Raw genomic sequence first — 23,297 nt, 5'->3', positions numbered from 1 at the left:
GGAGCTGGGGACCGAACCCAGGGCCTTGTGCTTGCTAGGCAAGCGCTCTACCACTGAGCTAAATCCCCAACCCCCCCCCCTTCTTTCTTTCTAATACAAATGCTTTATTTAACAGTTTCAGGTCACTCCATGGGCTAAGTATTTGATATCTAGGACCCATCAGCAAGGTCAGCGCAACCTTAGAGCTTCTCTTCTGACTCCCATAGGGTGAGCACATCACCCTCCCGAACAGGGCCTTTGACATTTCAGAAGATAGAAAGGCTGGTGTCGTCCATGAATTCTGTTCACAACTGCATGCACTGTCCCTGCGACCCGGTCCTACCCAGCACTTTGGTTGCCCTAGCCAGCTTGATGGGCTGTACACGACTCAAATCCATGATGGCGGTGATCGGGCAGAGAGCAGTCGGTGCTCTTAACCACTGAGCCATCTCTCCAGCCCCAAGGTTTTCATTTTTAATGATGTGTATGTGGCGGGCATATACTCATGAGTGCAGTGCCCACAGAGGCCAGAGGCATCGGATTCCCTGGAGCTGGGGTTGTAGGCGTTTTTAATGAGTTACCTGAACAGCTTTCTGTGAGCCTGGCTTTTCCTCCTTCTGGGTTGGCACAGTTCACTGAAACAACCACTGTCTGCATGGCCGCAAACCCTGGCGCTCTTGTGGCAACCAGGGCCATTTTACATCCACGAAGTTAGCGTTTGGACTTTGATCTATCCTGTTCCCATGGTTTTTTTTTTTTTTTTTTTTTTTTTTTTTTTTTTTTTTCTCTCCCAGTGATAGGTGGAGTACACCTCTAGCCGAAGGCACGATGTCAGTTTACCAGAACAGGAGTGAGGTGCTCAGAATGAGTACTCAGCTGCTCTTGGACTTCTGTTCATTTAGTGTCTGTCTGTCTGTCTGTCTGTCAGCTTTTGTTTATTTAGTTTGAATGTGTCTGTCAGTGAGTGTGCAATACACCATAAAATGTCAGATCAGATGACAGTTTGCTGGAGAGTCAGGAGCCATGTAGGTCCTGAGACTGGAACTCTGGTCCTCAGGCTTGGCCGCCAGCCCCTTTAACCTATTCCACCATATCCTCGGACTTGAAGGCTGGCAGATTTGTAATAGTTTTTGCTTGTTTTGTTGTTAATTTTATTTTAATTTCCATTTGCTATTCTAGGTATGGGAGTTTGCCTGCATGTCCGTCCATGCACCACTTGCATGTATAGAGCCCCCGAAGGTCAGAGAGAATATCAGATGTGGCATTACAGCCAATCATGAGACACATGGGGGCTGGGAACTGAACCCTGGTACTCTAGAAGAACAGCCAGCACTCTTAACCACTGAGCCATCTCTCCAGCCCTGGAGATATACATACATACATACATACATACATACATACATACATACATACACACACACACACACACACACACATATAGTTTGTTTGTTTGTTTGTTTGTTTGTTTTTTTGGAAGACAAAAGCATGTCACTATAGGCTAGGCTGCCCTAATAGTCCCAGGAATCCTCCTGCCTTAGCCTCCTGAGTGGGGCATGTGCTGAATCCTCCTGAGTCATAAGGACCAGAGAGACTCAGGCGAACTCCTCTCAACCAAGATCCCCAATGAGTCTGAGGTCCCATCCCTCTGCCTGAGCCCCATTCCTCTACCTTTCTCATGTCCTGTCTCAGAAGCATCAAATGTCTCTCTATTCAGGTCATCTGAGCCTAGAGACACCTATGGGCTCCAATCCTGGGCCTGGAGTTGTGGCAAGGGCATGTGCCCTAGGAAATTCTCCACCCCCCCAGCCTATGCTGGAGGTGGGGTAGGAGAGAGGGCAACACCTGACACCCCATTGCTGGGCCTCTAGGCCTAGAAAGGAGTGACAGACAGCTGGTACCACAAACCACAGGGTCTGACAGGTGACAGCTGGGAGAGGCCTGCAGGGCACTGTACAAGCCAGCTTGTAAATAAGTCAGGAGGAAGGGCAGGATCGACCTTCTCCAGTTCCCAGGTGCAGAGCCAGCCAGACCAGAGGCAGGAAGCTCCCTGCCTTAGCCTCCAGGAAACCAAGGGTCCTCCCCAAGACCTCCCTAACTCTTGTTCTCTTCTTTTCCTTTCTAACCCTGCCCCCATTCCCAGCACACCTGCTTTCTCATGACCTCCAACTTGTTGTGTGGCCAAGGATGACCTTGAACTCTGGATGCTCCTGCCTCGACCTCCTAAGTGCTGGGTTAAATGGGGTGCACCACCATGCAAGTTTTATATAGCACTGGGGTTGCTGTATGCAGAACCGGGGAGCTGCAGCCCCACACCTGGTTTTGTTTGTTGAGATGGGATCTCATGTTTCGCAGTGTCACACACTGGGTTCCAACTCACTGAGGCTGGCCTTGGACTCCTGATCCCCCTGCTTTTACAAAAGCCCCAAATGCTAAGATGACTATAGAATGTCACCATCAAATGCAGCACTTAAAATAAAAACAAAAAGGTCTTATTATGTAACCCAGCCTGGAATTGAATTTATAGCAATCCTCCTGCCTCAGCCTCCGGAGTTCTGGGATTACAATTCTGAACCACCACACCTGGCCTCCCTTACTGTGAAGTGACCCATCCCAGGAGTCCCTTCTGTGTAGCTGGCTCACTGCTAGCCCATGTCACGGACACAGAGGAAGCAGAGGAGCCCCTACCCTCAGTCCTGCAGAAGAGGCAGGTCCAGCCTCAGAGAGGAGAAGCCAGGGTGAGTAATGTAGGAGTGGGAGAGTCCAGGTTACTAGGGGGCTGGAGGTTAGGCTCTGGGAGACTCAGGCTCCATTATTGGAATCTGAAGCTAGTGGAGTGACAGAGAGTGATGTGACCAGGTGAGGGGCCAGTCCAGGGGGTGGTCTGTGTAGATTTGGTATGACAGATGTATCCTTGTGTGCATGTGTGAGTATGTGAATGTGTAGGCCAGAGGTCCAACCTGTGTGCCGTTACACAGGAGCCATCCATCTTGGTTTGGGATAGAGTCTGTCACTGATCTGGCTCAGGATTTGCTTTCTGCCTTTCCAGTAGTGGGATTACAAGTGGACAAACGAGTCTCATACATTTTCTTTTTTTTTTTTTTCTCTTTTTTCTTTTTTTCGGAGCTGGGGACCGAACCCAGGGCCTTGCGCTTGCTAGGCAAGCGCTCTACCACTGAGCTAAATCCCCAACCCCTCTTTATTTTTTTAAAAAAAGAATAATTTACTTTAAACTCGTGTGCATGCATGTTTTGACTGCATGAGGGTAATGGATCCCTTGGAACTGGAGTTACAGTCACTTGTGGCTGCCATGTAGGTGCTGAGATTTGAACTCAGGACCTCTGGAAGAACAGCCTGTGCTCCTAACCCGCTGAGCCATCTCTCCAGCCTTTTTTGGGTACCTGGAATTGAACTCAGTCCTCAGGAAAATGAACAGCAAACATTTTACCCACTGAGCCATCTCTTTAGCCTTATTCCTGCATTCCCATTCAAAGGTCTTTGGGGCCCAGGGCAGCAGCCTAGTCTAAAACAATAGCCTCTTTCTCTCTTTATTTTGGTTCTTTGTCAGCTGTTTATTGAGCTGGTACCAAGGGTGATATGGATCGCAGGGCCTTGCACATGCTAAGTATCCGTTCTGTCACTGAGCTGGACTCAGCAGGAGGCAGAAGCAGAAGGATGGTAAGTTCAAGGCCAGCCCATATATTGACTTCCTGGCCAGCTAGGGCTACCTAGAAAGACTAGGGGTTTTGTTTGTTTGTTTGTTTGTTTGTTAAAAAGAGAGAGTAAGGGGGAAAAAGGACCAATGAGAGGATTCAGTGGGCAAAGGCACTGATCATCAAGCTGGAGGCTATGAGTCTAATCCCCAGGGCTCCTGTGGTGAAGGACAGAAATGACAGTTGTCCTCTGACCCATCTATAGAGTGTTAACACATGTGTGCATGCACACAGGCACACACACACACACACACACACACACACACACACACACACACAGGTAAATTAATTTATAAAACAGTTAAAAAAAACAAACAAACAAACAAAAAAAACAGAATCTCTTATGCAATGTATGGAAGCCTCACCTGTCAATGAATTGCCATTGACCTCTTATCTTAATCAGGAAGTGGGGAGGTAGACTTCTGGTACAGAGAGGATTTCTGAGATAGAGTGAGGCACTCACTGGAGGTTCATCCCAAACTCTGAGGAAGATGGTTACATGAACCTGAGGAGAAATAACTGACCACATGGCAGCACTTGGAAGAAAATTAATGGGATAATCCAGTCAGGGCTAGCTGGAACAAACCAAAGCTTTTGACCCAGGCAACTCTTCATAATAATTCAGTCTCAAGGTCGCCATTTTGTGAACCCGGGGGAAGCCCGTGGTCATATCCCTCCCACGTCAGGCTGCTTCGGTGGGTACTGATTAGGTTCCACAGCAATCACAAAGGGTCCTGACTTCCTGCTGTGTCAGAAGGGATTTACAGGCTGGAGAGAGAGGCTGTCCTTCCAAAGGACCGGGTTTCGTTTCACAGCACCGGCACAGCGGCTCACAACTAAAGATACAGCCAATCTAACACCCTCTCTCCGCTTCTAGGGATGTCAGACGTGGGTATTATCACACAGATGCTGGTGAAAGACCCATACAGGTAAAGTGATAAGATAAACTACAAAAGCAAAGGGTCGTTGCTCAGTCACGTGACCTGTCCAGATTCTAATCCTGCCTCTCGTCTCCCTCGATTCTTCCTTTGCTTTCTTCTTCCCCCCATCTCTCCCTTCCTTGAGAGAAGAAAAGAAAACCTTTTTCTTTTACAGTATGGGTACTTAAATTCCTAAACAGTTCAAAATTGGCAAAGTGGTTCAGTATTGGTAAAGTGGATTGGGTTCCACATTCCAGCTTCATTTCTTTCTTTCTTTTTTTTTTTTTTTTTTTTCTTTTTCCGGAGCTGGGGACTGAACCCAGGGCCTTGCGCTTGCTAGGCAAGCGCTCTACCACTGAGCTAAATCCCCAACCCCCCAGCTTCATTTCTTGTTCTTCAACTACTCTCTCTCCGTTGTTGCAGAATTCAAATCTCTTGTCTGTGTGCAAACTTATCTAAGAGTTGTACAGGAACCCTGTGGCTACGGGGTCTTCCTGTCCCCCAGTGGGAGCTACGGACCTCCCAGAAATCACTTTCTAGGAAAGAGGCGGGTTTAAAGGCCAGCAGGAAATGGATCGTTTATGTCTTTAGCTCTTAGCTCGGTGCCTTTGGCCGCTGAAATGTGTACAGTCCTGTGGGTGGACTTGGGTTTAACCCGATGAATTGTGGGAACGGAAACAAATGCATGACAGAACCACGTGCGGGTGAGGGCTGCTTTTCTTACTAAGCCAGAAGAACATGGCTGCCGGGAAGACTACAGAAACAGGGTGAGAGGGGTCACTGAATAAAGGTACTTGCTGCCTTGTTTGAAGACCTGAGTTCTGTCTCCAGGCCCCACGTGGTAGAAGGAGAGAGCCTGCTAAGAATGAGAGTTGTCCTCTGGCTCCAACACTTTCATGAGTGTGCGCACGCTCACGGTAAATAAAGAAACGTAATTTTACGTTATTGAAAGGTTAAAAAAAACCTTTTCAACAATGAAAAGATGGTGTCGTATTTTCATAAAACCTATATCCATCCTGAATATCCTTTTTGGTTTGAGACAGTGTGTCACCGTGTGGCCCAAATTGACCTGCCACTCACTACAGGTGACCCAGGGTAGCTTCTTCTGAGTTCCAATAATTCTGCCTCAGCCTTGTGAGGGCTGAGATTCCAGTGGATAACACTGTCCTTCAAAAGCTGTGATGGAGGCTGGTGGTGGTGGTGCATGCCTTTAATACCAGCAGGGAGGCAGAGGCAGGTGGGTCTTGCCATTCACAGTCAGCCTGGCCTGCAGAGTGAGTTGTAGGACAGCCAAAGTCACACAGAGAAACCCTGCTTCCTCCTCCAACAAGCCCTCTCTGCCCCTTCCGAGGCTAGCCTTTCCCTCCAGCCCCTTATGCCCCTCTTTTCTCCTGAGGTCGATGCTGTCTGTGGCCCAGGATGGTCAGTACCTTGGAATCCTTCCATAGTGAAGATTGCAGTCTCGAGCTGCGGGTGAGGTCCTAGTAGAACAGACTGAGCCCAGTAGTCTCCTCTGCTCCACCTATGGGTATTCACCAGACTTTCCAAAGGAGACATTCTTCAGGGCATTTCCCAGGTGGTCCACAGAGCCCAGGAAGTGACTCTTGGCTCTCCTCCTGCCACAGCCCAGCCTCTCCTTGCCCTTCTTTATACCCTTGGGGAAGCCCCAGGCCTTTCTCCCACTGATGAAATTCGAAGGAATCTGGGTAGGAGGTTGGGCCAGTGGGAAGAAAGCTGGCTGGAACCAGTTTGAGTATTGCTTTCACTGGGGGCAGGCAGTGGGGCAGAACATTCCCAGCCAATCCTGATCCACAAACTTCAACCTCAGTGTCCTGGCCCAAACTCACCCTATGTGTCCCAAAGTTCCTTGGTTCAGTAGTTCTCTTTCCTCCTCCTTCTAAGTCTGCTATTTTTTACCACTGAGGGTAACGAAACAATGCCTAGATTAACAATGCAGTTTGTGGTGAATTGGCCATTTAAAATTTTTTTTTTTTTATTTATATATCTGTGTGTGTGTGTGTGTGTGTGTGTGTGTGTGTGTGTGTGTGTGTGTGTGCATGTACCATGCTCCTACATGGAGCACCCAATCTGTGATGGAGGAAAAAAAAGACTGGTTTTTCGCTCAAGCATGAGGGCCTGAGTTCAAATTCAAGCATTCATGTAAAAGCCTGGCACAGCAGTGAATGATTTTTTTTTTTTTTTCCCGGAGCTGGGGACCAAACCCAGGGCCTTGCGCTTGCTAGGCAAGTGCTCTACCACTGAGCTAAATCCCCAAGCCCAGCAGTGAATGATTCTAACTCTCCCTAACTCTGCTGCTGGCAGACACAGACAACAGCCAGGAGGACCTCAGGGGTTTGCTGGCCCCAAGTCTAGACAAAATTAATGAGCTCAGGTTCTGTGAAAGACCCTGTCTCAAAAAACAAAAGAGGAATAGATAGTCTCTCTCTCTCTCTCTCTCTCTCTCTCTCTCTCCTCTCTCTCTCTCTCCCTCCTCCCTCCCTCCCCTCCCTCCTCCCCCCCCATTTGTTTTACAGACTGGGTTTCTTTTTTCTTTTTTTTATGTAGCCCTGCCTGTCCTAGAACTCCCTCTGAAGACCAGGGTTGGCCTTGAACTCACAGAGATCTTCCTGCCTCTGCCTCCAGAGAGATGGTATTAAAGATGTCCCCTTTCTAGGGGTCCTGTTGTGAATAATCAGTTATTAACCACCATTAGATTCTTTTTTAAAAAGTAAAATTAAAAAAAGGGGCTGGGGGTTGGGGATTTAGCTCAGTGGTAGAGCGCTTGCCTAGCAAGCACAAGGCCCTGGGTTCGGTCCCCCAGCTCCGAAGAAAGGGAAAGAAAAAAGGGGGGGGGGCTGGAGAGATGGCTCAGCGGTTAAGAACACTGACTGCTCTTCCAGAGGTCCTGAGTTCGAATCCCAGCAACCACATGGTGGCTCACAGCCATCTGTAATGGGATCCGATGCCCTCTTCTGGTGTGCTTGAAGACAGCTACAGTGTACTCATATATAAGAAGAAAATCTTTTACTGTTTTTCTTTTTCTTTCTTTTTTTCAGAGCTGAGGACCAAACCCAGGGCCTTGTGCTTGCTAGGCAAGCGCTCTACCGCTGAGCTAAATCCCCAACCCTGAAGAAAATCTTTTTTAAAAAAAAAAAAAGATTCTTTTTCCTGCGGTGAGGTGCATATGGATGGGTATGGCCCCTTTTGGAGCCTTTGCACCCTCTCCGGCCCTGCCGCCTTCCCGGCCCCGCCCCTTGCTGTGCAGTTTTACTCAGCATTGGATGCCCTCTTTGATCTTGGCTCCGCCCCTCGTTTAGACCAGACGCCCAGTGTTCCATACCCAATCAGCGCTTGTGGGACGGCCTCCGCCTTTTCAAGTTCCGCCCTCTGCTTTTAATCCTAGTCGCTTCCTTCCAGCGGGGTCAGAGCCACGCGGCAGGGTCTGGACTTCTTCCCTTATCCCATTTGCTCCACTTTCCATATCCCCGTGCTACTTACTATTTGCATATGGAAATCTGACTTTGTCTCCAGAGCTCGAAACCCTCAATCCACACCTTTAGGGCTCTGGAACCCAAGAATCCGAGTCAGGCAGCCTAGACCTGGGATCACGGATCTTGGGTTCCCGGAGCCAGACATCCCGGATCTACACCACCTGAGCGTCCTTAATCCTTCAGGGAATCAAAGACCGCTACGTCTTGATCTGAAGAACTGTTCGCCACCCCAACAAAAAAACGAAAAGCTACAAAGGCGCTCTCAACTCCCAGTTTTCGGAAATTCGACATCACCGGGGGAAAAAGGGATCTCCGCGCCCAGCTCAGGAAGCTTAGGACCCTCCAGTCTCAGAAATCCAGTGGACGCACAACTTCAGGGACCGTTGCAAAGTTTCAGCCTCCTCTCTCCGTCCTAAGGACCTCACATCCAGTCTCTAGGCGCACAAGGAACCCCTCCGTTGCGGCTCAACATGGCAGTGGATCCTCCTAAGGCTGACCCCAAAGGGGTGGTGGCGGTGGATCCCACCGCGAACTGTGGCTCGGGGCTGGGGTCCAGAGAGGACCAGGGAGCGAAAGCAGGTGGCTGCTGCAGTTCCCGGGACCAAGTGAGCCGCTGCCTTCGCGCCAACCTGCTGGTTCTGCTCACGGTGGCGGCGGCGGTGGCTGGCGTGATGCTAGGTCTGGGGGTCTCGGCGGCGGGCGGTGCTGAGGCGCTGGGCCACGCGCGCTTTACCGCTTTCGCCTTCCCGGGAGAGCTGCTGTTGCGTCTGCTGGAGATGATCATCCTGCCGCTCGTGGTGTGCAGCCTGATCGGAGGTGCAGCCAGTCTGGACCCTAGCGCGCTCGGCCGTTTGGGCGCCTGGGCCCTGCTCTTTTTCCTGGTCACCACACTGCTCTCTTCGGCTCTCGGCGTGGCCTTGGCCCTGGCGCTGAAGCCGGGCGCCGCCTTTGTTGCCATCAACTCCTCTGTTGTAGACTCCAGTGTCCACAGAGCACCCACCAAAGAGGTGCTGGATTCCTTTCTGGAACTCCTGAGGTGCGTTCCCGCCAGGCAGTGGGGTGGGAAGGGACCAGTGCAAGCGTGCAGTCTTTCTGCTTTATCCCTCCGGAGTGCAGGGATCACACGGGTGTACCGCCACTAGTGACGAAGGTTGGGCGCTCCAGAATGAGACATGCCTTCTAGAGTCTTAGGAAAACAAGGTAATGGTGACAGGACCTCTAACATCTTGGAGGGGTGAACTTTTGCGGAAGTTCCCTACATTTGGGGGCGGTCCTAGACTTGGAGGGCTTTTAGAGAAAGGAAAAATATTAAACCTTCTTAAAATATTAAAATAAGACGACTTTTGGAGACAGTACAGCCAAGCATGGCATTGAGCTCCTCGTCACCCTTCTTCCATCTCCCAAGTGACTGGGATGAAGGCGCATCATTTTGCTTCCTAAAACCAAGTCTGCTACAGGTAGCTCAGGCTGCTGTCCTTGCCTCAGCCTCCTTCCTTGGCTTGCAAGAGAAGTGTTAGAGACACAAGGTCTGTCCTAAGAAGAGTCAGAACAACCCCTCTCCTACGCTCGCCCCCCCTCATCCCGGCTATCCCCTTCTTCCCAGCACCCCTATCCAAATTAACAGGTGTGATGAACCACTAAAGAAAAACAATCAAGAACGCTGTGCAAACTACTGGGAGGGATTCTTTGGGTGGCAAAGGGGGCAGAGGTGAGGCTCCTGGCTAAGGATTTGGAGCCAGGGTCTGCGCCCCTTTTTCTCCTATGAGCCTTGGAGGTCCAGTGGTGATGTGAGGGGCTGCCTGATTCCCATTGATAGGAGGGTCCCCGCTTCTTGCTCACTCTCTCTAACCCTCCTTAGTCCACCTGCGCCAGGCAGCCAGCCTTCCGGGTGCCTTCTCCCCTCCCTGCCCTACGGTCTCATTTCCTCTTGTGTGCTCCCTTTCAATGCCTCCTCCATAGCGGAGAGTGACATTTATTCTTCTTGTACCCTCCCCACTTTGGAGGTCTCTAGACTCTAGGTCCACGTGGCCCTGCCACGAGGCCCTCTGTTTCAGCATCTTCAGATTGGGGATTTCCTGGAAGGAAGAGAGAGGCGGGGGGCGGGGTGAGGGTGGGGGTGGGGATGTGGAAGCAGTGAGTCAGAAAACAGGGCATCCTCTGCTTCTGGGTCATAGTATGGGATGATATAGAGGATTGGGCTCTTGGTGTCCGTGGTGAGGATACCTTCTGGCTGGCAGAGATTAGCTGGGTCCTGAGCCCTGCCCAGGGCTGCTAATAGGCACACCCACCTTCAGGCTGTTTGTGAGCCGAGGCTTTTCCTCCCGGGCAAGCTCTAAAGGGCTGGAACTCACACTTGGCTGGCTGACCACTGTCTTAGCCGGAACACTTCACAGTCAGCTTTCAGGCAGGTAAACATGGGCCTTCAGAAGCCCAGGTCGCCTTAAATCAGTGGCAAGGCACACATACCCACGAGGGACCAGGCACTCTTTACGTTTTTATTTTATGTGCGTGAGTGTTTTGCCAACATGTATGTGTGTGCACTTCATGTGTGCCTGGTGCCCGCAGATGCCAAAGGAGGTTATTGGATTCCCTGGGACTGAAGTTAGAGGGGATTGTAAGCTGCCATGTGCATGCTGGGATTCTTTTTTTTTTTTTTTTGGTTCTTTTTTTTCGGAGCTGGGGACCGAACCCAGGGCCTTGCGCTTCCTAGGCAAGCACTCTACCACTGAGCCAAATCCCCAACTCCTCATGCTGGGATTCTTTAGCCGTTCCCTTGACCCCCGAGTCTCCTGCACTAGCACACTTAGTGGGACCACTTTTGGGGTTTTTTTTTGGGGGGGGAGTGGGGTGAGATAGGGTTTCTCTGTTCCTGGGACTCGTAGAAATCCACTTGTCTTTTGCACACACACACCCCCATCCCCTGTGCTGGATTAAAGCCGTGCAACACCATTGGCATGGTACCATTTACAACTGTGCCCCTGGCCATGTGACTGCTTAGGCCAGCGTTCAAGAGTCGGTGTACAAGTCAGACATGGCCGCCCACACTGCCAAGCCACAGCCCGGTAGGGTGGAAGAAAGAAGATCAAGAGTTCTAGGCAGTCCTGGGTCCCGTGAGGATCTCTCTCCCCCAAGAACAAGGACAAGCTCTCCCTTGAGAAAGGTTCTTGCCTTTCTGTGCCTCCGGTTCCCTTCATTTATCTATGGGGTTTTTAAGACAGGGTCCTTGCGGTTGTCCCCGTGCCTGCACCAACGCACCTGGAGTTCCCTTCAGTTAAAAAGGGGTTGGCTATGTAAAGCAGTAAATGTGCCCCCTGGCATATGGCAGGCACCCGCCACACACCAGTGGCCATGCAAGGACAGATGCATATTCATGACTGGAACAGCAGTCCCACTGTTCATCATGTCCGTGGCCTCCCCCACGCTCTCTCACCCTCCAGCCGGCTCCTTAGGGATAACCCTCCAGGAAGTAGCTGATGCAAGAACCCCAGGGTGTTAAATGGTCTCTGGGGGGTGGAGCTCAGTCCTGGTGTGACCCCGCCCTTGCCAGCCTCTCAAAAGCCTAGTTTCCCCCTCCAACCCACAATTCCTTGGTTCTGACACACCCACTTCCTGGGGCCACAGGAGGGTAATTGGAACTCCCACATCCTGGGAGAGGTGTGCTGGCCTGCTCCTCCAGCCAGCTACCCCAAGGGGCTGAAGGATGACAGGTCTGAGGCAAGCCTGGGCTTACAGATTAAGGCTAGCCTGGGTAAACTTAGCAAGACCCTGTCTCAAAAAATGAAAATATCTCTGAGGATGTAGTTCAGTTGTAGAGTAGGTAAGGTCCTTGCCTTCTACCTCTATGTGGCAAAAAACAAAAACAAAAGTTGGCCAGCCAGGAGGTGGGGGCAGGGCTCAGGGCTTAGGAACCTTTTTTTTTTTTTTTTTTTTTTTTTTTTTGCCAAGGCTGATTGGTGACCTGAAGCTGCTTTCTGGAACCCACACAATAGAAAACAGGAGTAGGGAGCATGTGTGCCCCAAGCAATTACATGTTTATGGCCAGGCATGATGGTGCATCTCTTTAATTCCAGCACAGTGGCAGGGGCAAGTGGATCTCTGTGAGTTCAAGGCCAGCCAGGGCTACATAGTGAGACACTCTCAAAAGAAAAATTTATATGTAGAGTGATGGTTTTCTGTGTGTGAATTAAAATGTGACTGTAATCTCGTAGTTCAGCAGCCCCTTTCTTAAGCAACCAAGAGAGGTTCCCATCCCCACCCTCCCTGGACCGTAACTAACATAGGTGTTTGTTTCTGCAGGAATATGTTCCCCTCCAATCTGGTGTCTGCTTCTGCTGCCTTCCGCATTGTGAGTCCTCTGGGGTGTGCTGAGGGGCTTAGGGGTGGGTGGTTATGGTCTAGAGAAGGGAAATGCATGTAGGAGCTTCCTTAGAGAGTTCTAGGTTTGCCACTGAGACTCATCCATGCCTTTCTCATTAAGAATTGAGATTCTGGGGGTTGGGGATTTAGCTCAGTGGTAGAGCACTTGCCTAGCAAGCGCAAGGCCCTGGGTTCGGTCCCCAGCTCTGAGAAAAAGAAAAAAGAAAAAAAAGAATTGAGATTCTGGAGGGGACTGGCCGGACAATAGGTAGCCATGTCCTGTATGAGAAGATGACCACCGTTTAATTCTCAGAACACACCGTGGTCCTCTGACCTCCCAACACTTTCAGGAGTGTACATGTGCACATGTGTATGGGTGAGTGTGTGCATGTGCCACACACACACAATGTTAAATTTTAAAAAGAAATGAGAATATGGGAGAGGCTGAAATACTAACTGAGAAAGGCTGGGGTTGAGCAGAGAGTTCAGGCTAGACAAGGAGATAGTATCTTGATAAATGCCATTGGTGTGAACCGCTCTTAACCTGTAATCCCAGCACTTGGAAGGGACCCCATCTGCAGTTTGCTACCTCGCATGTATCTAAAGACATCAACACATCTGGAATACATGTGACCTAATGGGTGGAGGCCCAGCAGAGCTTTGCTCTGGCCCAGTGTAGCCCCCACCCACACCCCTTCCCTCTCTTTGTCTTTTGGATCTTTCAAAAAGTTGGTGTGTATTTAGATTTAAACTTGGGATTAGTGTGCAACCCTTGAGACTGGGGTTGTGGCTCAGTGGGTAGTGTGCTTGCCTAGCATGCTTGAAGTCCTGGGTTCCATTCCCAGAGCACTGAGTAAACCAAGCATTGTGTCAGACACCTGTGATTCCAGTAATAAGTAGGAGTAAAATATTTTAGGAGCTCAGGGCCATCTCTGGCTACATAGGGAGTTGTAGGCTAGCCTGGGCTACAAGAGGCTATCTTAAAGAGTGGGGCTGGAGGGTTTGGAGTATGGGGGGGGTGAGCATGGTAGTAGGGAGCCATGATGACAGTTGACACTAATCCTTCCAATCTGTCTTCAGCCATGTGGCGCCTGTCCACAGAGGAGCAATGCAACCATGGACCAGGTGAGCAAGACAAGGTCTGAAGAAGCTCCACACTCCTGGCCCGATGTGGCTTTCAGTTTACCTTCCTCCCTTTGCTGTTTGAGTCTTCCCCCAAAAATGTATAGTGTGGGTGCTGGAGAGATGGCTCAGTGGTTTAGAGCACTGGCTGCCCTTCTAGAGGTCCTGAGTTCAATTCCCAGCACCCATGTGGCAACCGACAACTGTCTGTAATTACAGTTCCAGGGGGATCTGACACCTTCACACAGATGTAGATGCAGTCAAACACATTTAAAAGGAAAAAACCCAAAAAACAGTAAAGCATGAAATTTGATTTAAAGTTTGCAGTCCAAACTGGCAGCAGTGGCTCCTGGTGCTCTAACTGAGGTGGGCTGAGCTTTCTCACATCAAATTTTTTTTTAAGGTGTTATCTCTCTGTGTAATCCTGACTGTCCTCAAACTTGCTCTGTAGACCAGGTTGGCTACAAATTGTGAGATCTCTCTGCCTCCTGGGGTTAAATGTGTGCCCCCACCACACCCAGCTTCCACATAAATTTTTTCATTCTTCATTTATTTTTATTTATTTCTTAGTTTTCACTTTACATCCTGATTGCTGCCCCTTCCCATTCACCTCTTTCCACAATTCTTTCCCCCTCCCTGCCCTTTTCCTTTGAGAGGGTGAAGGCACCCCCTGGGTCACCCCCCACCCTGGTACATCAGGTCTCTGAGGGGCTAGGTTCATCCTCTCCCACTGAGGACAGGCAAGGCAGCCCAGTTAGGGGAGCATATCCCGCAGAGAGGCCACAGCTTTTGGGATAGCCTCTGCTCTAGTTGATTGGGACCCACGTGAAGACTGAGATACACACTTGCTGCGTATTTTTTGTTTTTTTAAGACAGGGTTTTCTCTGTGTGGCCATGGCTGTCCTGGAATTCAGAAGGATTGTAGGAGGGGGTGACTGGGCGAGGAATTGTAATCGGGATATAAAGTGAATAAATAAAAAGAAATGAAGGGCTGGAGAGATGGCTCAGCGGTTAAGAGCACCATCTGCTCTTCCAGAGGTCCTGAGTTCAATTCCCAGCAACCACATGGTGGCTCACAACCATCTGGAATGGGATCCGATGCCCTCTTCTAGTGTGTCTGAAGACAGCTACAGTGTACTTATATAAAGTAAATAAATAAATCTTAAAAAAAAAAAGAAATGAAAATGAAAAAAAAAAAGTGGTGCCCCATCCCTCCAGAGGCAGAGACCCGAGATCCCTGAATTCGAGGCCAGGCTGCTCTTGGGGAGGCCTAGGTCGTCTATCCTGTGTATGCTCTTTGGTTGGTGGTTCAGTTTCCGAGAGTTCCAAAATCAGGTCAATTGATCTGGTCTTCCTGTGGGGTTCCTATCACCTCTGGGGCCCATAATCCTTCCCCCGACTGCATTTGCCTGCAGGCCAGTCAGATCAAGGCTGTTTCCCAGTCGATACTGTTCCTTCTTCCAAGACGAATTTAGCTTGTATAAAGCTGACAAAACAAAACCCAAAAACCAAACAAAAAACCAAAAATAACCAACCAGCCGGGATCAGCAGTGTTGGGTACTCAGTGGCTGTGCAGATGGCTTACACGCTTTCCCCACCTTACCTCTGTTCCTTCCTGAAGCCTCACTGTGAGATGAAGATGAACATCCTGGGCTTGGTCGTGTTCGCTATAGTCTTTGGTGTGGCTCTGAGGAAGCTGGGGCCCGAGGGTGAGCTGCTCATCCGATTCTTCAACTCCTTCAATGATGCCACCATGGTCCTGGTCTCCTGGATTATGTGGTAGGTGTTGGGAACAAGGGGTGGGCATGTCTGTTGTGTGACACAGGGGAGCCTCCCAATGTGCTTCCTAGAGCCCAAAGGGTTCTGCATTCAGATCTCGTGTCCCCCATTCCCTGGCTGTGTGACTTTGGGGCAGTGACTTGCCTTCTCTGTGCCTCAGTCTCCCCGTTGTAAACGGTGATTACCCTGTAGTCCATGGGTGCTAGGACTGATACATTTGCCTTCTTGATCATTCTAGAAGGTGATGGAAGACAGCCAAACAGATGTACCACGGCTTTAATGTAATAGCATGGCTCCTTTTGAACTGAGGATCTGAGTGTAGGTGAACCGCAGAAGCACAGGAAAGAAGTTTATTTGGAGCCGGAGAGTGCTTGCCTCACTGGTGTCGTGGGCACCCTGTGTTCTATCCCTGTGCCTGGTTCTAACTATTGAGCAGCCCCTGGTGTGAGGACTGGCCTTTGGTTTTTCATAAATGACTTCAGGAAATGAAAGTGAAAACCACCTACAGGGACCTCTGGCTTTCCTCCTGTCCATCTGCCCCGACATCTAGTCCACCCACCTGGCCTGGATGTAAAGATCAGAAATGGAGAGAAAAGACAAGATGGCTACTTCCACAAACCTTTCACTCCCCCCTCAAAAAGTAATAGTAACAACAACTCCCCCGATTCCAAGATAGAACTTTCCTGGGGCTGGAGAGATGCCTCAGTGATTAAGAGCCCCGGCTGTCCGTCACTGGACCCCTTTTTGTTACTCAGCATCCACATGGTATCTTGCAAGCATCTCTAACAGATTCCAGGGAATCTGTTGGCCCCTTCTGGCCTGTGTGGGCAATCGCACTCATGTGGTACACAGCCATACAAGCCAAACCCCCAACATGTAAAATAAAAATGAATCTTTAAGAAAAGTAACTTTCGGGTTGGGGATTTAGCTTAGTGGTAGAGCGCTTGCCTAGGAAGCGCAAGGCCCTGGGTTCGGTCCCCAGCTCCGAAAAAAAAAAAAAAAAAAAGAAAAGTAACTTTCCAATGGCTGGAGAGATGGCTCCGGGGTTAACATTACTCACTGCTCTCCCAGAGGACCTAGGTTTGATTACAAACATTCACGAGGTGGCTGATAATCATTTGTAATCCCAGTTCCAGGGGTCAGGCCCCCTGTACTGGCATTTTAGGGCCCCAGATATGTACAAGATGAGTGGACATTCATGTAGTCAAAACACTCAAACACGTAGAATGACATGGAAAACTCTTAGCCTGGCATGGTGGAACGTGCCTTTAATGTTAGTGCTCAGGAGACAGAGGCCAGTGGATAGATCTTTGTGGGTTTAAGGTTTGTTTGTTCTACTTAGCCAGTGCCAATTGGTGAGGCAAACTGTAAGATACTATCTTAAAAAACAAAAGAAAGTGTGCAGAGCAGTGGTGGAGCATGCCTTTAATCCCAGCACGTGGGAGGCAGAAGCAAGGAGTTCAAGAAACAAAACAAGGGCTGGAGAGATGGCTCAGCGGTTAAGAGCACTGAGTGCTCTTCCAGAGGTCATGAGTTCAATTCCCAGCAACCACATGATGGCTCACAACCATCTGTGAGGAGATCTGATGCCCTCTTCTGGTGTGTCTGAAGACAGTGACAGTGTACTCATATACATAAAATGAATAAATAAAATCTTTTAAAAAATTAATTAACAAAACAAAACGTCAAGTTTTCGTGTAACGCTGCTTTTGAGAGGCCGAGGTTGGCAGGTTTTTTGAGTTCAAGGCTAGACCAGGGCTACGAAAAGAAACCCAGCATGAAAAAAGCCAAAACTAAGCCAGCCATGCTCACTGGATAAGCTTTTTGTTGGACATTTTTGGAAATAGGGTTTCACTATGTAACCTAGACTTCCTATATCTCCTAATTTCCCTACTCTTGGACCCAAGAGATGGGAACCCAGGCACCCACCACCATATTCGATGCTGTGTGTGTGTGTGTGTGTGTGTGTGTGTGTGTGTGTGTGTGTGTGTGTGTGGCTGTTGATCTCTTTGGTGGAGTCCTACCCACCCACCCCCCTAGCCCCTCACTGGAGGGGGTGGGTGTTCTAGGTTCTGCCACTGAACCAGATACCTGCCCCCTAGTGTGTCTTGATCAGGAGGAAGACATGGCGGGGAAGGGCCAGGTGAGGTGGCAAAAAAGCTTTTGTCTATGCGGCTCAGAAAAGCTTCAGAGACAGCTTGGTTTCCCTCCCCGGTGCTGCCGTTTCCCAGCTCTGGGTGCTACTCCAAGTTAGACTTAACTTCCCTATGCCTCAGCTTTTCTCTGCAGAAAATGGTGCCATCACAGCTGCTTCAGAAGTCACAAAAGGGTTTATACACCTTCTCAGGCCACTGCCTGTTCTGCTCTCTGCTCACAGTAAACAATGGCAAATGTTTATTTAAGCATTTGAGCTTATGAAATTCCTGGGCACATCTGAGTGGCTAGGACTTGCCCAACTGACCCACCCTCGTTGCTCAGGTAGCTGGGAACTGGTGCCTTTCTTTTGTGTAAAGGACAAGGAACTGAGGAGACAATCGGCCGTGACTGCAGAGCAAGAGGGTATTAGGGAAACCGGGCTAACAGCAAGTGCATCATGGGAGTCTTTGCAGTAGGACACAGGGAGGGTTTTTGCACCAGAAGTGGGTCTGTGTACAGATACCTCCCAGGTAGTGTCTCGCTTCATCCTTTAGCAATTCCCGGAGGTTAGTAGCATTACCTTGTCTGGTTGGTGTTTTCTTTTATTCTGTGGCGAAGTTTAAAAGCAGGTCTTTGAGCTATCATTGAGCCATACTGCTGAGCCACACCTGTCAGCCCTCTTTTTACTTTCTGAGGGAGGGTTTTATTGCCTTGAATTATTATTCTATGTGTGGGTATGTATAGATTTACATTTTACGTGGGTAAGTGTTTGACCTACATGTATGTCTGTGCACCATGTGTATTCAGTGTCTGTGGATGTCAGAAAAAACCACCAGATCACCTAGAAGTGGAGTTTAAGGCTTATGAGCCACCATGTGGGTCCCAGAAATAAACCTGGATCCTGGAGAAAATAGCCAGCATTCTTATTTGCTGAGCCATCGATCTCTCCAGCCTCGAGCCTTGGAATTTGGATCCTCATAGCTTAACTTCCTAAGTGTCTGGTGGGCTGTCAGTCATCCATGATCAAAGGCTTGGGTGGGGTATGTTGCAAGTACCACAGACCTGAGAGTTAGAGTGACCCAGGAACACCGTTCTTTTTTCCTGAAGGACAGCAGCTGCTTTAACAAGCAATTGACTCAGAGTAATGGGTGCTTTCTTTCTCTCATTCACCCTCAAGTCTACATCTGAGGTCGCTGTTCTGGTAGGGATGGAAACGGGTGCGCATGCGCGGGCTTTTATTTCGTAGCTGTTTTATCTTCGTGTCTCAGACAGTTATCTGAGTCTCTGACCAGACAGTCCTGGACTGGTGCTCTGGATAACTCCAGACTTCTAGGAAAGGTTGAGAAGTGTGGTCAACTGAAGTGCTGCGTACAGAGAGTGACTGTGACAGTCCCATGATCAGCAGCAGCAATCTGTCTATGTGATTGATGATCAGGTACGCCCCCATTGGCATCTTGTTCCTGGTGGCGGGCAAGATTGTGGAGATGAAAGACATCCGCCAGCTCTTCATCGGCCTCGGCAAATACATCGTGTGCTGCCTGCTGGGCCACGCCATCCACGGGCTCCTGGTTCTGCCTCTCATCTACTTCCTCTTTACCCGCAAAAACCCTTATCGATTCCTGTGGGGCATCGTGACACCCCTGGCTACAGCTTTCGGGACCTCTTCTAGGTGAGATCTGCTACCAAATGTAACAAAGGGAACTGGGAGGGTGTATCAGTGTTTGAAGACCTGTATTATGTCTGGGGTCATTTGATGTGGACGCAGATGTCTTTCTTTTTAATTTTATTTTTACTTTTTTTGTTCAGTTTTTCTTTTCTTTCTTAACTTTTATTTTTATTTTCTATGTATCAGTGTTTTACCTGAATGTCTGTTTGCAGTGTGCCTACTTGCCCACAGGCCAGGTCTTTGATTTTCCCTGAGTTTGTTACAGCTGTGAGCCACCATATAGGTGCTGAAGATTGAACCCTGGTCCTCTGGAAGAGCAGCCACCGCTTTTTTTTTTTTTTTTTTTTTTTTCTTTTTTTTTTTCGGAGCTGGGGATCGAACCAGGGCCTTGCGCTTCCTAGGCAAGCGCTCTACCACTGAGCTAAATCCCCAACCCTGCAGCCACCGCTCTTAAGCACTGAGCCATCTCGCCACTCAGTGTCCTGGGGTCCTGGATTGCGCTGCCCTTGAAAAAAAAATGAGAGAGTTACTGACTCAGTATTTTTTTTTTCTTAATTCTGTCGTTTTTCCTTTTCTTTCTGTGTGAGCTCACAGTGCCCTGTGTAAGTCAGAGGACACCTGCAGGTGTCCTTCCTCACCTCCTACATGTTTGAGATTGTCCTTGTTTTTCCTGTGTGTTTTTGGGATCCCTTTCTCCTCTCTCTCACTAGGGGTTTTTTTCTGTAGTAAGTGTTTGCAGAGGCAGAAGCTCCAGGGGGTGTGAGGAAAGGAGGTTTTGATAGGTGGGCGGAGCCTCTGGATGTTGTGGGCGGGGACTCTGGATGTTGTGGGCGGGGCTAAGTGATTTTGTGACTGTCTCAGCTGGGGTTGGGCCTAGGCTTTGCAGTCCAGGAATGCTGGTCCCAGAGTGCTCCCCAAGTCTCGCTCACTCAGTGTGATGTTCTCTATTAGCTCTGCCACATTGCCCCTGATGATGAAGTGTGTAGAGGAGAAGAATGGTGTGGCCAAACACATCAGCCGGTTCATCCTGCCCATCGGCGCTACCGTCAATATGGACGGGGCAGCGTTGTTCCAGTGCGTGGCGGCAGTGTTCATTGCACAACTAAATGGGATGTCCCTGGACTTCGTGAAGATCATCACCATCCTGTGAGTGCTGGGTGCCAAGGCAGGAGGCCCCGCCTCCAGGATTCTGCCACCTCACCTCCTGCCCTCTCTCTCCCAGGGTCACAGCTACTGCATCCAGTGTCGGGGCCGCAGGTATCCCTGCAGGGGGCGTCCTCACCCTTGCCATCATTCTAGAAGCAATCAGCCTCCCTGTCAAAGACATCTCCTTGATCTTGGCCGTGGACTGGCTAGTGTGAGTGGGGCCTCAGGAGTTGGGGGGACTGAGGCATCTCCTGTGCAGAATAAGAAACACAAGACAGGTCTACAGTGAGCTCATGAGATCTTAATCTTTCTATTCATAGGGATAGTTAGCAATTCAGGGGTTCTATTTCTTTTCCCTTTTTTTTTAATATTTATTTATTTATTTATTTTATGTATATGAGTAAACTGTAGCTCTCTTCAGACACACCAGAAGAGGGCATCAGATCCCATTATAGACGGTTGTGAGACACACACACATACATTGCTGCACTTGAATGTGCATGAGTGGACTGGAGCGATGGCTCAGTGGTTGAGAGCACTGACTGCTCTTCCTGAGGTCCTGAGTTCAATTCCCAGCAACCACGTGGTGGCTCACAACAGCCTGTAATGGGATCTGATGACCTCTTCTGGTGTGTCTGAAGACAGCCACAGTGTACTCATATACATAAAGTAAATAAATCTTAAGGGGAAAAAAAGTTTATACCCGAACATGCACACATACACACACACACACACACACACATACACACATTTGTCTTTATTTATATGAGTGCACCGTTGGGTGACGGGATAGGGCATGTTTCATGATGTGTCTGTTTTTTTTCTTCCACCATTTTTTGTTTGCTTTGGGTGTGTCTTTTGTTTTATATTTTGTTTGACCCTGGATCTCGTGATGTAACCCCTTGGCCATCCTGGTATTTGCCCTGTAATCCAGGCAAGCTTCAAACTCTCCTTCTGCCTCAGACTCCATGGTACTAGGAAAACACATGCAAGCCATGCCCTATGCCTGGCCAATCTTTGGAGTCTTATAAGGAAACCTAGAAGAGCAGCACGTTGTCCTTTGCAGTTGTGACTCCGAGGCTAGGCTCTGTAGTGACCTTAATCCTCCTGTGTCTGTTTCCCCATCTGTACAATGGGGAGGTAGTAAAGCCCCTGCTACACAAACATTAGGCTGCGGATTGGTTCTTTTTCAACTATGTGGTACCTAGACTCGGCAGACAGATGGATCTCTGAGCTCTTTGGCCAGCCAGTCTGGCTGATGGATGAGATGGTGTTTAGTTCCATGAGAGATGCTATGACAAAGAATAAGGTTGTAAGGTGTGGTGCTACACATCCTTAACTCCGGTACCTGGGAGGCCAAGGCAGGAGAATCTCTGAGTTTGAAGCCAGCCTGGTTTACACTGAGTTCCAGGACGGCTAAGTAGAGAGACACCGTCTCCTAAAGCGACTCTTCTAGTGGTTGAGGATGGTCCACCTGAGCCCTGGCCTCCTGCTTCCACTTCCTTCTGTCTCACGTGATTGCTGTGTTCCCCCTTTCAGGGACAGGTCCTGTACGGTCCTCAACGTGGAGGGTGATGCTTTTGGGGCCGGATTGCTCCAGAGTTACGTGGATCGCACCAAGATGCCGAGCTCAGAGCCTGAACTGATCCAGGTGAAGAACGACGTGTCTCAGAAACCATTGCCCCTCGCCACAGAGGAGGGGAACCCCCTCCTGAAACAGTGCCGGGAACCCTCCGGGGACTCCAGTGCCACATGCGAAAAGGAATCTGTCATGTGAATGTTTGGAGGGCTTCTATGCCCTGGTGACCTCACTTTGGAAATCGGGCTCTTGAGAGCTGGAGAAATGGACTGGGTGTGGGCCTGAGGGGAGGCTGTTTACAGACTCCGGCAACCTGGGGGTCCTCATCTCCTTCCTGGAGAGGTTATTCAGAGCCTTCTTGCTGGGGTGCATGTGGTTATATATGAATGTGTCCCTAAATCTTCCCCCATCCTGTCCCCTATTCAAGGAGATGGCATTTATCTGTCTCCCAGAGCCCTCCTGCATACCTGTCTCAGGGAATGGGTTGCCCTGTAGAGGTCTCCACCCTTTGAAGGCAAAATATTGTGATGAAATATTTTCTTACTATCCCTAGCTGTGCTGTGTGTGTGTGTGTGTGTGTGTGTGTGTGTGTGTGTGTGTGTGCGCGCGCGCGCGTGCGTGCGCACTTGCTGTAACCTTCCCTGTAGCTCCTCCATGACAACAAACATTCCCATGAGTCCTGAGGGAAAGCCAAAAATAAATGTCACTCCAAATCACATTTTTTAGCAATAAAATGGTGTCAAATGTGTTAACCATGGTTCTGGAGTCTTGAGTGATACCAAGTGTGGTGCCACAAAACTTTAAATTCCAGCATTAGGGAAGCAACTTCTAGGTTCTCACCTGGAAAAGGATGCAGGAAGGAAAATCAGGAGCTAAAGGCCAGCCTGGGCTGATGACATTGTCTCAAAAAACAATTTCAGCTGAACATAGTGTCGTACGCTTTTAATCCTAGTACTCCAGAGGCAGAGGAAGGCAGATGTCTGCGTTTGACCCCAGTCTGGTCTGGACAGTGAGATTCAGGCCAGCCAGTGCTTCCTAGGGAGACCATATCTCTAAAAACATATGGTTACTATTTCAACGAAATATAAAAATCATATGAACACCTAAGTCAAGTTTAGATTTCACTGGATTTTACTAATCAGAAACCATGTGGTCAGGTAATGGTTGCACCGGCCTTTATCCCAGCACTTGGGAGACAGACAGAGGCTGCCAGATCTCTGAGTTTGAGGCCAGCCTGATCTATAGACCAAGTTCTAGGAGGGCCAAGCCCCACCACCACCGCCGAACACACACAACCCTGTCTCAAAAAACAACAAAAAAGAAATGGTGAGCAGGTAAGGCAGCTCAGGGGCACAGGTAACTTGTTCTATCTGGGGAACCCACATGGTGGGAGGACAGAAGAGCTGGAAGTGT

General features: G+C 49.4%; 1 protein-coding gene across 1 annotated transcript; it reads left to right on the top strand.

Annotated features, from left to right (window-relative positions):
- The first annotated feature begins 8,014 nt into the window (after positions 1-8,014).
- Slc1a5 (solute carrier family 1 member 5) lies at positions 8,015-22,631 on the top strand. The gene is made up of 8 exons (XM_032894352.1): positions 8,015-9,136; positions 12,397-12,445; positions 13,537-13,581; positions 15,200-15,357; positions 18,929-19,162; positions 20,111-20,305; positions 20,382-20,516; positions 21,845-22,631. Exons 1-8 carry the CDS (start codon positions 8,571-8,573, stop codon positions 22,080-22,082), a joined length of 1,620 nt encoding a protein of 539 aa, XP_032750243.1. The 5' UTR covers positions 8,015-8,570; the 3' UTR covers positions 22,083-22,631.
- Positions 22,632-23,297: the final 666 nt, after the last annotated feature.

This window comes from Rattus rattus, chromosome 2 (assembly GCF_011064425.1).
Source record: "Rattus rattus isolate New Zealand chromosome 2, Rrattus_CSIRO_v1, whole genome shotgun sequence".
Classification (NCBI taxonomy): domain Eukaryota; kingdom Metazoa; phylum Chordata; class Mammalia; order Rodentia; family Muridae; genus Rattus; species Rattus rattus.
Note: the sequence above shows the minus strand (reverse complement) of the source record. Positions and strands in the feature narration are given on the sequence as shown.